Source organism: Doryrhamphus excisus, chromosome 3 (genome assembly GCF_030265055.1).
Source record: "Doryrhamphus excisus isolate RoL2022-K1 chromosome 3, RoL_Dexc_1.0, whole genome shotgun sequence".
NCBI classification, from domain to species: Eukaryota; Metazoa; Chordata; class Actinopteri; order Syngnathiformes; family Syngnathidae; genus Doryrhamphus; species Doryrhamphus excisus.
Window position 1 is genome coordinate 28,386,484 of NC_080468.1, and position 15,833 is coordinate 28,402,316.

Below are 15,833 nucleotides of genomic sequence, written 5' to 3' on the forward strand. Positions count from 1 at the left end.
CCAACAATGACGACACTCAGGTTTCCTTATTATTCAGAAATAATTTCTTTAATGATTCCCATCATTTCATGCCAGGTCTACTTCTTGTACCTAAAGGTAACATTTTCAAACATGAAAATGGCAAAAATACAAATAGAAGGCATAACCAACACACATTGTAGTGTTCTATATAAATATCATCATAATCATAACATAGGCTACTGTTGCATCTGTAACTCACGGCAAGCTAAAACTCAATTAGTCACTTCCTGTCCAACACCGCAACATACTTAAGGAAACACACAACAGTACAAGTCTTACGTCTTAAATAGCCTATTTACGCCTATCATGTCTACTATATTGGCTAACAGCAGAGTAAACATGACTATAGGGGTGTTATTTCATGTCTGGCAGGCTCTATTAAGGTTACAAGTTTTATTTAGAAGATTGTAAACAATGCCATAATCATAAACATGTTGCATTTATCAAGAAGAATCCTACTTTGTGGAAAATCTTGGGTCTGGAATACATTTGCACTAGTAAACAAGGGATTTACTCTACATATATTTAGGAGAACCATCAAGTATTTAATTCATAAGACAAGCCAAATATAGATAGATGTAAATAAAAGTGATACAACTCACCTTCTCACTCCATGCCCACAATCCAATGCCAACCAAGGCCATCCCCAGCAGCTGAAAAATACACCATCATACATCATCATACACTACAATACATTATCATACACCATCATACATCATCATCATCATCAGCCGCTAACGGAGAGTAGCATACAAGAGCTACTATCGAAGCTGCTATTTAAGGTGGATTACAAAACCCGGAGGATGGATCACATTGACAAAAAGGTACGGAAAAACAGGGATGAAGTGCAAAAGGTGGCTCTGAGGTTGGATAAAACGGGTCAGAAGATGGAAGAGCACGTTCAAATCCTAATGCGATGACAGATTTGAAAGAGACATATAAAAAATTACAGGAGAGTCACACCATCATCAAAAAAAGATAACAAGGAGAAAGACAAAATAATTCAGGAGCTGATGACATGGATCAGAACACAAGGATGAACGACATAATAGTGACAGGGTTGAAGATCAAACCCAGGTCTTATGCCAGGGCAGTCAGGAACCGCAAGGAAGCAGACCAAATGGATGTCGCCTCTACAGAGCAACATGGCGCAATGGAAGCCAGTGTGCTCATCGTCAAAAATATCAAGGATCTGGAACAATTCTAAGATTACTCTAACTTGAAAATGGAAAAACGGCTTAAACATCACCATTATGACAAGAAGATCCGCAATTGGACACCTTCGTTATTAGCAACATTCCCAAATGTCCAGTTAAGACTCGATATCTCCATTCTGTTGCACTTTCCTGGTTTCAAGTTGAGTCTGGACAGATAAATAAATACTTGAGCATTTCAAACAGAGGGGAGGGGGGCAGGCATGACAGAAAATAACTGAGAAGCACTGGTTTAGGGTATTTGTCTGGCCTGATGGAATACAAGGATGAAGAGTCTTGAACCAGTCATGATGTGCTATATATATCACTATATTGACACGCACTATGGTACCCATTATGTCATTGGATGCTCATATCACCTTGTACTTCGCTACGTGACAATAAATAAATAAATACAAAATAATTACAAAAATAAATATTTAAATTATATCAGAAAGGCAGGAGGTGAAAAATGTAACAGTTACTGATTGTAAAAGTACCAGATGGAGGGGTAGGATTTAATAAGCTTTGCTTCTTCCTACTCCTTTTGTGAACTGATTATGTGACGCACTCATGTTCAAATGAAATTAAACCATTACCATTACACCACCATACACCATCATACACCAACCATCATACACCACCATAGATCATTATACATCATTATACACTACCATACATAATCATACATCATTATACACTATCATACATTATACACCATCATACATCATCATACAAAGCCATACATCGTCATAGACCGCCATACATCATTATACACCACCACACATCATACATTATCATACACCATTATATATCATCATACACCATTATACATCATCATACACCATTATACATCATCATACAAAGCCATACATCATCATAGACCACCATACATCATCATACACCATCATACAAAGCTATACATCATCGAAGACCGCATACATCATCATGCACCACCATACATCATTATACATCATCATACACCATACATCATCATGCACCACCATACATCATTATACATCATCATACACCATACATCATCATACACCATACATCATCATGCACCACCATACATCATACATCATCATACACCATACATCATCATGCACCATCATACATCATCATACATCATCATACACCATACATCATCATGCACCATCATACATCATTATACATCATCATACACCATACATCATCATACACCATACATCATCATGCACCATCATACATCATGTCATCATACATCATGTCATCATACATCATCATAGACCACATACATCATCATGCAACACCATACACCATACATCATCATGCACCATCATACATCATATGTCATCATACATCATCATACACCATCATGCACCATATGTCATCATACATCATCATAGACCACATACATCATCATAGACCACATACATCACCATACACCACCATACACCACCATACACCATTATACACCATCATACACTTCTCAGGAGGTTTACAGGGAGAATAAAAGGTACTACTTGGTTTATAAAATGTTCCAAATCTAACATGACTAGGGCTGCAACCATTATTTGAATACTTTGAGTACCCGGAGTACAAAAAAACAAAACAAATGTTTGTTAATTATTAAGTGGAAGTATTATTGCTCTTTAACCAAGCAAAAATTATGTTTCCCCCACGACTCATTCATGGACAAACTGTTGAGTAGAACACTGGATGACTAAACTATGGGATAGCTGCAGCCCTAGTTGTTATCTTGATGTTGGTGAAGTCCCACCGTACGGGACAAACACCACCACAACTGGAAGTCCAAACTGCACTGCTCAGGCGGAAAAGAAGCTAAATGTATAAACGTCCAGTCTCCTGAGAATCTGACCGAACCCATCGTTGACATGGCCTTGAACGCACCAGACGTGATGGAGCAGGGAAACATATCAATCTACATCGCCGCTACATGGAGGTTCGGGAGATGCCAAAATATATCAACCCTCTGCATACATGTTAAACATCATATCACCATGACAACAAGGAAATGTAGAAGAAAGATGCATGCCATTAGGAGGATTACATTCAATAACATCTCACTGTTATGACCAATACTGTTGACTAAAAGCCTATACTTTGCATTTAAAGCTAGCTACACGTTGCGATGTCCTAGCACAGTGACCGTCAACACAAAGCTTTGCTAATGTGAAATAATGACCCCTAGATGTGTGTTTATGTTGAGTGGAAGGCTGACATTGAAGGCACCGAGCACCAAGAAGCCGATTAGCAGCTGCTAGCATCCACAGCAGAAGGATTATGAGGCATTACAAATGGTTGAAATGATATTTAAAAGCAAACGCAAACAAAATGTCGACCTTGTTAGGAGGCTCCCATCCAGTCTTACCCAAAAGAGGATGTTGAATCCAAAAATGAAGTATTTGATGCAGCAGCTGACTTCGTGGCCTTTGTACTGATTCCCCGACATGCTTAAGCATCATCGACTGGAGTGAACCGTAAAATAACGATAGGGTAAAACTACTGCTACTGGTTAGAAGAATCAAATAAAAGACGGCCTGATTCACGGGCTTTGTGGAGCAGGTTCATCCATCGTGCATCGAATATTTTTTATCAAATAGCACAGTTTCCTTGCTAATTTAATGTTATGCTGATATGATAAAATACACTTCACCGGTTATAACGGTTTTTGTTTGTCGACGCTAAAGAAAAGAAATGCGACAGCGACACGGGTATAAGGCGGGACCAACGAGGCAGGTGCTGAGCTCTGATTGGCTAGTCGAAGTCAATGACGGAAAGTGCCCTGGGACAATCGGAGCACAAGGAGAATCTCCTTTCCGGGCGGTACCACGTGACTTCCCGCCGCTGCCATTCCGGGCGCTTATCAAAGACGCTCGGATGGCCGCCATGACGGAAAGCAGAATCCAGAAACATTGCATTGTGAAGATGTCTTCGGCTCACTGTTCAGACATTAATTGCGCCAATAGATGATCCAAGAGACCAGAATTGTTATTTTCCAAGACAAAGACATGTATATGTCATAAAAACGTTTCTGTTTTACCGTTTTGTACCGTAAATGTGTAGATCTAAACTAGTAAAAAAAAAAACACTGTTAAAATATTTACATTTTTAATAAATAAAATATAAATACAAATACAGCATTACAAAAAACACAATTAGTAAAAAAAAATAGAAAAAAAACAGTAATATATATCCCTTGTTGTGTGAAGTGCATCAGTGTCTTGTCAGTAAAAAACAACTCAAAAATCAGATTCAAAGAGGCTGGTTAAAGTGTCCCATGAACAGGATGACTCCGGTTGGTTTGTGCTGAATAAAGAAGAGGAAAGGCCGATCCAACGTGATCTCCTCCACTGCCATTCGAGAGAACATCACAGCAGCTAAAAGTACAAAAAAAGTCAGTATTTAAATGTCAAAGTTGAAATAAATGAAGTACAGTGGAACCTCGGTTAGCGTCCCTTGGTTAGCATAGTTTTTGGTTAATGTACAAAAAACTATGGCAACATTATGCCACGGGTGACTTATGTTTTCGGGTATAACGGAATGGCATGCGTCTTGTCATGTCATTAATACACTGAGTCTAACTGTATTTTTATCACAAATTGTTAGCATAGCTTGCTAAAAAATGCCAGACAGAACAGGAAGTAAGCTATGTCGCTCATCTGTGTCTCAAAAATGAATTGATTTTACATTATTTGGTTTAAGGAGCACCTTTTAGAAGGAATTAATGACGCTAACCAAGGTTCCAGTGTACTTAAAGGTATGCATGTACTGTATGCGGTCCGTTATGCAAGCATGGTCTACCTGTGGCTGACGCTCCTTTTGTTCCTTGCTCGTTGACCTCCAACTTTACCGTCTGAAAAACCTTGGACACGCAAAGCCTCTCGTCGCCTGAAGAGAAAAAGAACCAAGGCATAGTTAGCTTAGCTTTGAACCATGTGGCATCTGTAAAGCTGACATTTCCTCCACCCAGAAGCACGATGAAGCTACATCTCGATGAAGCATACCGTTCCATAGCCCGCACCCTCCACATGCCCAAGGCCAAAGGTCACATAAGTCCCCCTCTTCATAGCTGTCCCAGGCACTGCCTGTTACGGAGTATTAACCGCATCTGATATTTTCTTACCACGGGATTCTCATAAATTTACCACTTTTTTCCTGGTAAAATTACAACTTTATTCTCATAAATTTACCACTTTTTTCCTGGTAAAATTACAACTTTATTCTCATAAATTTACCACTTTTTTCTCGTAATATTGCAACTTTTCTGGTGTAAATTTACAACTGTATTCTCGTACATTTATGACTTTATTCTCATAATATTATTGAAAAAGTTGTACATTTACAAGAAGGAAGTCATAAAATTACAATGTTTTTCTCACAAATGTTCAAATTTATTCTTCAAAATTTAAGACTTTTTTCTCATAAATTTAATACTTTATTCTCGTAAATTTATGACATTTTTTCCTGTAAATTTAAAATGTTAATGTCATAAATGTACACGTTTTTTCTCGTCTTATCATAAATGTACCACTCGTCAATTTAGGACTTTTTTCTTGTAAAATTACCAGTAGATTCTTGTGATATTACAACTTTTTCCCATAAATGTACAACTGTATTGTTGTATTGTTTAAGACTTTTTTTCTTGTAAATGTACAAATTATTTTTGTGTAAATTCACAACTTTATTTTTTAATTTAAGACTTTTTAGGACTCGTAAAGATGTAGTTCTATTCTCGTAAATGAATGACTTTCTTCTTGTAATATTACTGAAAAAGTTGTACATTTATAAAAATAAAGTTGTATATTCACAACTTTTTTTCTCACAAATTATTACACATTTATTCTTGTAAATGTAAGATTTTTTTTCATGAATTTACAATGTTATTCTCGTGGACGTACAACTTATTTTCTTGTAAATTTACGACTGTATTCCCATTAATTTATGACTTTTTATCTCATAAAAAATGTATTCTCATAAATTTATGACTTTCTTATAATGTTACAACTTTTTTGTTGTACATTTATGACCGTATTCTTGTGAATGTATGACTTTATTCTTGTAATATGACTGAAAACGCTGTACATTTACAAGAATAAAGTCATAAATATAAGTTTTTCTCGCAAATGTACAAATGTATTCTTGTAAATGTAGGACTTTTTTCACATAAATGTACTCTATTCTCCAAATCTCAGCTTGCTATATTTTTCGGTGTGACCCTAATAGGTGATTACGTCTTTTTTCTCATCGTATTACAACTTTATCATCATGACAATACAACTTTGTTGTATTTTAATTTGCTTTTTGTCATTCCACAGTTTTTCTTGAACGGAATATGGGTAAAAAATCAAACCAAAAGCCTCCTTGGATTGACTTTGATGAGATCTGGTGGCCACGTAATAGATAGTAGCTGTGAAATGCTGTGATTAATTTACGAACATATTGTGTTTTTCCATGGTACGATGGTGACGTAGCGTGCCTTGTTTGTAATGTCGTACTAACCAGTGATGCGCTTAAAGTCCGCCGTAGCCAGATTGAAGATGTTTCCCATGCCCATGTCGACAAGGGCATCCTTTAAATTCACGTCGGAGTTGAGGGTAAACCTAAAAAAAGAAAATGTAACAATGTTAACGCCAATAAGTCAGTATGACGCTAGCAATGAGGATGATAGAGCTAGCGTACGCTTCACCTGGGCATGGACAACTGTCTGCGGACGTTACGTAGTTTCAGTCGCCACTGCTGGATCCTCTGGCTGGTCAGCTCGCTACTGAGTGCGCTCAGTGGCACGTCGGGCTCGAAGGGGGACACAAGCAGCATGCTAAGCGAGTCGCCCTCGTACGGCACCTCCAGGACGTCGTAATCCACGCCGTCAGACGTCACAAATTCGCCTGTCGACACAGACGAAGATTTCTTTAGCTAGTTAGCAGGTGATCGTAGCATAGCAGACTTAGCTAACTAGACGCTAACCGTAGTTGAAGCGGTTGGTTAGTGTCATCATGCTAACGGGAACGGCGCTGCCGTTAGCGCAGTGGAACATTCTTTCATGGGTCAGCCTGGGGTCAAACGGAACTTTCCAGAGTCCCTGAAAGTGGAGGGCGTTCAGGAGAACAAGGCGTGTCTGGTCTGACAACGATCCTGGCACCAAGAAATTGGGAATGGCCCCTGTGGGAAAACATGAAAACCAACATGTGAACAAAGAACTTGACAAAAAGGGAGGCTGACGTCATTGCAGCACCCCAATGAATGCGTTGTACACATGATGCCTTATGGGAAAAAGTTAAAACAGTTAAAAATGCTAGTATACTAATCATAACATGCTAGCATTACTAACAGTGTTAAGTGTTTAGTGTCTAGCTATGAAAAAAATGCTACTATGCTAATGTTAACCTGCTAGCAGTGCTAACATTGGCGTGCTCACACCTCGAATGATGCAAAAGTGCAAAGTCTTTATATAAGTGTCTATGAAAATAGCTAAAAATGATACTATGCTAATGTTGACATGCTAGCAATGGTAGCATGCAAATGTTAGCATGCTAACATATACGTATCATGGTAGTGCTCAATGTTTCTCTGTGTCTACCTATGAAAATAGCTAAAATGCTACTATGCTAATGTTAACATGCTAGCATTACTAATAGTGGTAAGCGTTTAGTGTCTATGCTATGCTAATGTGAACATGCTAGCAGTGCTAACATTAGCGTGCTAACACCTAGAATGACAGTGCAAAGTCTTTGTATGAAAATGGCTAAAAATGCTAAATGTTTATATAAGTGTCTATGAAAATGGCTAAAAAGGATACTATGCTAATGTTGACATGCTAGCAATGGTAGCATTCGAATGTTAGCATGCTAACATATACGTATCATGGTAGTGCTCAATGTTTCTCTATGTGTCTACCTATGAAAATAGCTAAAAATGCTACTATGGTAATGTTAACATGCTAGCAAATATAACATGCTACAGTTAGCATGCTAATACCTAGCATGATAATGTTATGTGTTTATATACGTATATATGTCAACCCATGAGAATAGCTACAAATGTGTTTGCAATGCTAACATGCTAACATTAGCACGCCCAACAAACAAACGCTAGCAGAAGTAATTACAACTTCAAAAGTTCCACCTTATTGTTGGACCATGGCTCTTTTTCATATGATCTTCCCGTCCTAGTGTCATATTTCCACATTGTTTTGGAAGTATTTAAGCGTCAGTGCGTCAGCTTCGGATCATTTTACGGTGATGCATGTTGCTGAGTACCTGCGGTGTGGTCGGATACCCAGGCATTGAGAATGCTGACGGCCTGGTCGGGTCTTGTGAAGTCCACCTGGTGAGGCTGGCTGCTGAAGGCTTTGAGGAGGGCGTGCCGGTAGCTTTTCTCCAGGCTCATCTTCCTCTCCACCATCACCCCACTCGCCACGGCCAAGCCTTCCTGGCTATGGAGGTCATGCTGCAACATGCGCTGCTGCCTGGACGTACCACGCTCTGACGACCAACAAACACAAGGAATAATTCCCTGCTTAGATAGGTAGTATGCTAAACAGACAAAACAGACATTCTATGGCAGCGGTCTCAAACATGCGGCCCGCGGGCCAAATGTGGCCCGCAGGACACTAGTTTGAGGCCCCCGCCTTGATATGAAAGTTTAATGTTAGTGCGGCCCGTGCAAGTTTGATATGGATGCTGTATGGTATCATGTACCCAGAAAAAATTATTACGTTTGATTAATGTTCATGTTAAAGGTTAAATAACTGTTAATAGTTATCCTCCCTATCCGTGTGGAAGTGGTAAGTTTTTGGCTATTTAAGTTTAAAGGAAATAACTTGAAGGCTACCGTTTAGGTCGCCAGCTCTCTAGTTTGCGAGTTAGCATGTGTCTCAAGAAAATCAAAACCGAAGCAAAGTTTATTCATTTTTCTGTTTTTAATAAATGCGTTTTGTTTTTTTTTAGAAAACCTGATGTGGCCCAGTCTCGCCCAGACCCTAGCTCCAGTGGCCCCCCAAGTAAATTGAGTTTGAGACCCCTGTTCTACGGGATAAAATACAGTAGAGCAATGGCATAATATTAAAAAACAAAATAAAATATACTACTATAGTTAAATATGTAATCGGTACATACAGTCGTCCCTCGTTTATCGCAGCTGATTAATTCCGGACTTGACGAGTAGGCATAAATATTAATACATGGAATATTTTCACAAGCATAGGAAACCTATTTATGACACTAAATGTGGGTTTTAACATGATTAGAGCCCTCTAGATATAAAACAACACCCCTATATTCACCTTTACACTTGTATTACCCAATATAGTAGCCATCTTGGACATAAATCAGATAAGACTCATATGTTAGCACTGACAGCGTACTTCCTGGTGGATATTGTCTCGTTAGCGACACCTACAGACCGGTCCAGACATGTCCTATCACGTCTTTTGGATGCTTTTTATTCTGTATTTCCCTTCATCTGCCATGTTTATACTTTGAAATGCCCCATTTAATACCTTCATGCGTTTATTTCCCTATAATAGAAACATTGGGAACCATTCCACAGCAATCTTTGGAAAACCGTGATACAGTGAGGACATGATGTTCAAATGGTGATGTATTGATGTATGTATAGTATGTATAACATTTTTCATAGTTGGGAAAAAGTATTGAAGTAGTGAAGTATTGCTTGGAGGAAGACACAGAAAATAAGTCATTTTTGCAAACCTACTACCGGATACTTTCAAACTAAGCAAGTTTGAGCCAATAAAAATGTCTGACCTTGCAAGTTGAAGCCCATGGCGGCCACCATGGCCTTGCGGGTGCTCCCCGCAGCGCCCAGCTGAGCCATGGCCAGCACGGAGGACACGCCGTAGGGAGACAAGACCACGTTGTCCTCCCCGGAGAGCCTTGCCAGGTGGGAGAAGACCCTCAGGCCCAAGTCGGTGTGCTTGTCCTGCAGCGATGCTAGACCGTTTCTGCTAGCACTCAGCAGGAAGACCAGGAGAACGAACACGCCAAACGTCCTGCGAGGACAAAGTGGAAATAACATATACATAAAAAAATATATTTTTTTTCATATTAAATAATCCAAAAATATAATATGAATGCTATGATTTATTTGGTAATGGTAATGGTTTTATTTCATTTGAACATGCATCAGATTCCAATTGAGTGCATCCCATAATCAGTTCACAAGGAGTAGAAGAATTAATTTTAATTTTAATTTTAATTTTAATTTTAATTTTAATTTTAATTTTAATTTTAATTTTAATTTTAATTTTAATTTTAATTTTAATTTTAATTTTAATTTTAATTTTAATTTTAATTTTAATTTTAATTTTAATTTACGTTTTACTTTGTTTTATTTTATTTTATATTTTTTGTCATGTACCAAAGTACGAGGTGATATGACCATACAACCTCGTACTTCAGTACGTGACAAAAAATACAAAAATAATAAGATCAAATTTTTTAAAATGTAATGTAAAAATGTAAAAAAAAATATATATATATAGAGAGAGAGAGTCGATATTTCTATTGAATAATTTGTAAACAAACCAACAACAATAGCAAACATTTAGCAAGAATAAAGAAAAGAATGTTATCAGCAAATATAATATAATTTTAGCATAATGTTGAAATATAGAAGAAAAATATTATTAGAAATATTATATATTATGAGAAAGCAACAAAACACAGTTTTGTCCAAATAAAGTCCAAATATTACATGAAAAAAATAGAAATAGGAAAATATTGTCGTCATTTCATGAGACAGAAGCCCAAATATTACATAAAAGGTCATATTAATTTTGATAAAAGTCTCACTTTGAATGAACTTGTAATATTATGAGGACAAAAATGATCCTTTTATTAGCATAGAGGAGGAATTATATTTTTGAAAAGTAAGTAACAAGTAAGTAACAATAAACACAATCACGTCATTTTTGGAAAATCAAGTTGGCAAAAAATCAGCAATATTATAGGAATAAAGTCAGGATATTCTGGGAATAATGACTAAATATTACAAGAAGAACATTTTCACAAAAACCCAGCAGCAATGGAAACAAAAATAGCTGTCATTTTATGACAGTGAATTCAAAATATGTCAATATAAGTCATATCTAACAGACAAATAGTGACAGTTTTACAAATAGTGGCAGTTTCACAAGAATAAAATGGTAATATGACGAAAAATGAAGTGATTCTAGAGATTAAATACTCAGCAAATATTGGGAGAATCTACTGTCAATTTAAAGTGGCCGGGGTAATGTTGTCACATTATGGCAATAAAGTCAAAGTCAAGATTAGAAGAACATTTTCGAGAAGAAAGTCGAAATATTTGGAAGAAATGGAAATGGGCAATCAAAGTCAAGTCAAAGCTTGACCTTCTAAAAACACGTTTTAGCAGAATAAACCCAGGAAAGATAATGTCATTTTAGTAAGACAAGTCAAAATATGAGCAATTTGTTAGCATAACCCCCCCCCCCAAACTTCTACTAATTAAACATAATGACTATATGAAAAAGTCTTAACAATGTAAGGTCTTACATTTTGTCTTGAAGCTGCTCTTCTGCTGCTTGGATGTCAAATGAACTTTATCTTGACTTCCTTTGCTTTTATAGCCTTGACACACACACACACACACACACACACACACACAAAAGGGCAGCCCCCCCCCCCACACACACATACTGTAGAGAGGTTATTTGCAATGGCGAATGGTGATGTCATTTGGCCCTGTCTGGAAAAAGCTTCCTTTTTCACCACACACATCCGCCCGACGCGCTCCGACGTCTGACAGCGTCAGTGGACAAACATGAACAGTCACGCACACACACACACACACACACACACACACTCACACATGGCTGTGGTATGTAACCCCCGCCCCCCCAGCAGTGGAAAGTGTTCCCCTAAATGGCTAATTGTGATAAAGCATGGAAAAATGTCTAAAAAGGATTGCTGACACATTCTTTCATCGTTACTGTTCTGCTATTATTATTAGGATTGTCATTCTTGGTGAGGGGCGGGGGGGGGGGGGGGTATATGAAAAAATAATCAAGCATTGCAAGGCAGAAGTTGATGGAATGTGTCTTCTAGAATATTTTCTAAAGCACCCCCCCATACTAATACTTCCACTTTATTATTACATCCTCTTCTTGTAATATAATATAATATAATAAAAATATATATAATAAAAAAATATATATTATATATATATAATATATATAATATATATATTATATTATTTATTTATTATATTATTATATTATATATTATTATATATATAATTATATATTATATTTATATATATAATAAAAATAAATATATAATAAAAAATAATACGTCTGTATTCCCATCATATTTTCACTTCATTCCTATATTAGGACTTCCCCCATTCAAGCCTAATTGGCTTCCTTATCATTTATCATCTTTTTTTATTGGTATTTAGACTTTATTCCACTTTATTATCATCACATTACAACTTTATCTGCAAGATCATCACCAAATATTACAATTTTATTTGTTGTTTTGTGTCTCATAGTATTGGGATTATTTTTTTCTTGAATATTTCAACTACTGCATACGACACTAAAATGGTATTTTTTTTCTTCATAGTATTACAACCTTTGCAAACTTCATTACTACTGTTTCTTTTTAGTTTCCTTATGAAGTGATAGCCCCAGGTTGCACCAGGATGCTGTTCTGAAGCATACAACATTATTATATGTATTATCATATTAGATCATAATATTATCATATTAGAGCCCTCCAGACATGAAATAACACCCCTATAGCCACCTTTACACTCCTATTACCCAATATGGTAGACACCATAAGAGAAAAGCCATTTAAGACATAAATAAGACGTGTGTTCATGTGTTCACGACATTGTCCTGGTAATGTTACAGTTTTAGCCTCCTGATATTACAACATTGTCCTGGTAATGTTACAGTTTTAGCCTCCTGATATTACGACATTGTCCTGGTAATGTCACAGCTTCAGCCTCCTGATATTACGACATTGTCCTGGTAATGTCACAGCTTCAGCCGCTTAATATTACGACATTGGCCTGGTAATGTCACAGCTTCAGCCGCTTAATATTACAACATTGTCCTGGTAATGTCACAGCTTTAGCCTCCTAATATTACGACATTGTCCTGGTAATGTCACAGCTTTAACCTCGTGATATTACGACATTGTCCTGGCAATGTTACTGTTTAAGCCTCCTGATATTATGACATTGTCCTGGTAATGTTAGAGTTTTAGCCTCCTGATATTTTGACATTGTCCTGGTAATGTCACAGCTTTAACCTTGTGATATTACGACATTGTCCTGGTAATGTCACAGTTTTAGCCTCCTGATATTACGACATTGTCCTGGATGATGTCACAGCTTTAGCCTCCTAATATTATGACATTGCCCTGGTAATGTCACAGCTTTAGCCTCCTAATATTACAACATTGTCCTGGTAATGTCACAGCTTTAGCCTCCTAATATTACAACATTGTCCTGGTAATGTCACAGCTTTAGCCACCTGATACCACGGCATTGTCCTGGAATTGTTACAGTTTTAGCCTACTAATATTATGACATTGTCCTGGTAATGTCACAGCTTTAGCCTCCTGATATTACAACATTGTCATGGTAATGTTACTGTGTTAGCCTCCTGCTATTACGACATTGCCCTGGTCATGTCACAGTTTTAGCCTCCTGATATTACGACATTGTCCTGGTAATGTTACAGTTTTAGCCTCCTGATATTTTGACATTGTCCTGGTAATGTTACAGCTTTAGCCTCCTAATATTACATCATTGTCCTGGTAATGTCACAGCTTCAGCCTCCTGATATTACAACATTGTCCTGGTAATGTCACAGCTTTAGCTACCAATTATTACAACATCGTCCTGGTAATGTTACAGCTTTGGCCTCCTAATATTCTAACATTGTCCTGGTAATGTCACAGTTTTGGCCTCCTAATATTACAACATTGTCCTGGTAATGTCACAGCTTTATCCTCCTGATATTACGACATTGTCCTGGTAATGTCACAGCTTTAGCTACCTAATATTACGACATCGTCCTGGTAATGTCACAGCTTTAGCTACCTAATATTACGACATCGTCCTGGTAATGTTACAGCTTTGGCCTCCTAATATTATAACATTGTCCTGGTAATGTTACAGTTTTAGCCTCCTGATATTACAACATTGTCCTGGTAATGTTACAGCTTCAGCCTCCTGATATTACGACATTGTCCTGGTAATGTCACAGCTTCAGCCTCCTGATATTACGACATTGTCCTGGTAATGTCACAGCTTCAGCCGCTTAATATTACGACATTGGCCTGGTAATGTCACAGCTTTAGCTACCTAATATTACGACATCATCCTGGTAATGTTACAGCTTTGGCCTCCTAATATTATAACATTGTCCTGGTAATGTTACAGCTTTAGCCTCCTAATATTATAACATTGTCCTGGTAATGTCACAGTTTTGGCCTCCTAATATTATAACATTGTCCTGGTAATGTTACAGCCTTAGCCTCCCAATATTACGACACATTTTTCTTATGACATGTCTGTCATCCTATTATGACTGTAGTCTCCTAAAATGCTATTTTTCTCATCTTCTTGGGACTTGGGTGTCAGACTGAGACGATGCAGTGACTTTTGCGTTGTAACATAAACATTCCAGAAGATGTTGTGTATGAATGCCAAGGGACTCACTAAGGCTGAACATGTGAATCATTGTTTATCCATCTTTATGTAGTCATTCATTTGGGAGCGTGACACATGAGAACAGGACATCAAGGGAATACTGATATTCCTTGTCCTGCGACTCACTGTCTTTCTGCAGGGGAAAAAATAACGTGTTTTTTCCCGTTTGGCAACACACGAAAACATCAAGTCATGTCTTATCTAACTTTATAAGCAAACATGGAAAAAGTGTGAGTGGTGTAGTGTGTGGGAGGAGTACAGGGGGTGTCTCATGGGACAGAAATACAGAATGCATGTGTTTGTCATTAGGGCGCTGCAGTACGGTACATCCCATAATAGCTAACACGTGGAAACACTGCTTGTAATGTCGTGATTCTGGGAACACGTCTACGCTTCATTGTCTTCTTCATCATAGTAATAAAGCTAACAAAGTCAGAATCATGCTGTGCTACGTTAGCAGACTACATTCATCATTGATTCGTCAATAGTTGTACTGCTAGGATACTACACAAAGGCCCAAATGCTAGGAAACTCAATTCCAACCATTACGACAAAAATGTTGTAATGTTAATGAGACTAAATTTGTCATTTGTGAGTAAATAGTTGTCATGCTAGAAGACTACATTTGAACCATTCTGAGAAAAATGTCATAATGAGAAAAAAGATGTAATTCACAAGTAAATAGTTGTAATGCAAGTTGAATAAAGTCCCACCATTGCCAGAAAAATGTTGTAATGTTAGGAGACTAAAGTCGTACCAATACGAGGAAAAGGTAACAAGTAAATTATTGTAATTGTAGGAGACTTCTGTCATACCGTTACGAGAAAAATGTTGTAATGTGAGGAGACTAAAGTCATATTACGACTATCTTTTTGCTATCTTGAGGCTAAATTTGTTATTTATGAG

General features: G+C 37.3%; 2 protein-coding genes across 2 annotated transcripts in view; both read right to left on the reverse strand.

The window, feature by feature from the left end:
• The window catches only part of tspan5a (tetraspanin 5a), a 13,007-nt gene extending 9,028 nt beyond the window's left edge, over positions 1-3,979 (reverse strand). The window contains exons 1-2 of the mRNA XM_058066985.1: positions 3,589-3,979; positions 624-674 (exon numbers count right to left, since the gene is read on the reverse strand). Of these exons, the coding sequence (XP_057922968.1) occupies positions 624-674; positions 3,589-3,669 (132 nt within the window). The 5' untranslated portion in view covers positions 3,670-3,979. The remainder of the gene's footprint in view (positions 1-623; positions 675-3,588) is intronic.
• Positions 3,980-4,361: 382 nt separating this feature from the next.
• serpine1 (serpin peptidase inhibitor, clade E (nexin, plasminogen activator inhibitor type 1), member 1) lies at positions 4,362-11,831 on the reverse strand. The gene is made up of 8 exons (XM_058066984.1): positions 11,753-11,831; positions 9,983-10,227; positions 8,477-8,701; positions 7,185-7,379; positions 6,907-7,105; positions 6,720-6,820; positions 5,022-5,108; positions 4,362-4,597 (listed from the first exon to the last, which is right to left on the reverse strand). Coding segments are annotated over exons 1-8 (1,179 nt in total). The 5' UTR covers positions 11,755-11,831; the 3' UTR covers positions 4,362-4,472.
• Between the last annotated feature and the right edge of the window lie 4,002 nt (positions 11,832-15,833).

What these genes read in the sequence shown, in the direction of transcription:
- serpine1 (XM_058066984.1), bottom strand. An exon ending in AACCAACCGCTTCAACTACG is followed by an intron (nt 7,106 to 7,184) that starts GTTAGCGTCTAG and finishes CTGTGTCGACAG; the next exon opens with GCGAATTTGTGACGTCTGAC. An exon ending in AGACAGTTGTCCATGCCCAG is followed by an intron (nt 6,821 to 6,906) that starts GTGAAGCGTACG and finishes TTCTTTTTTTAG; the next exon opens with GTTTACCCTCAACTCCGACG.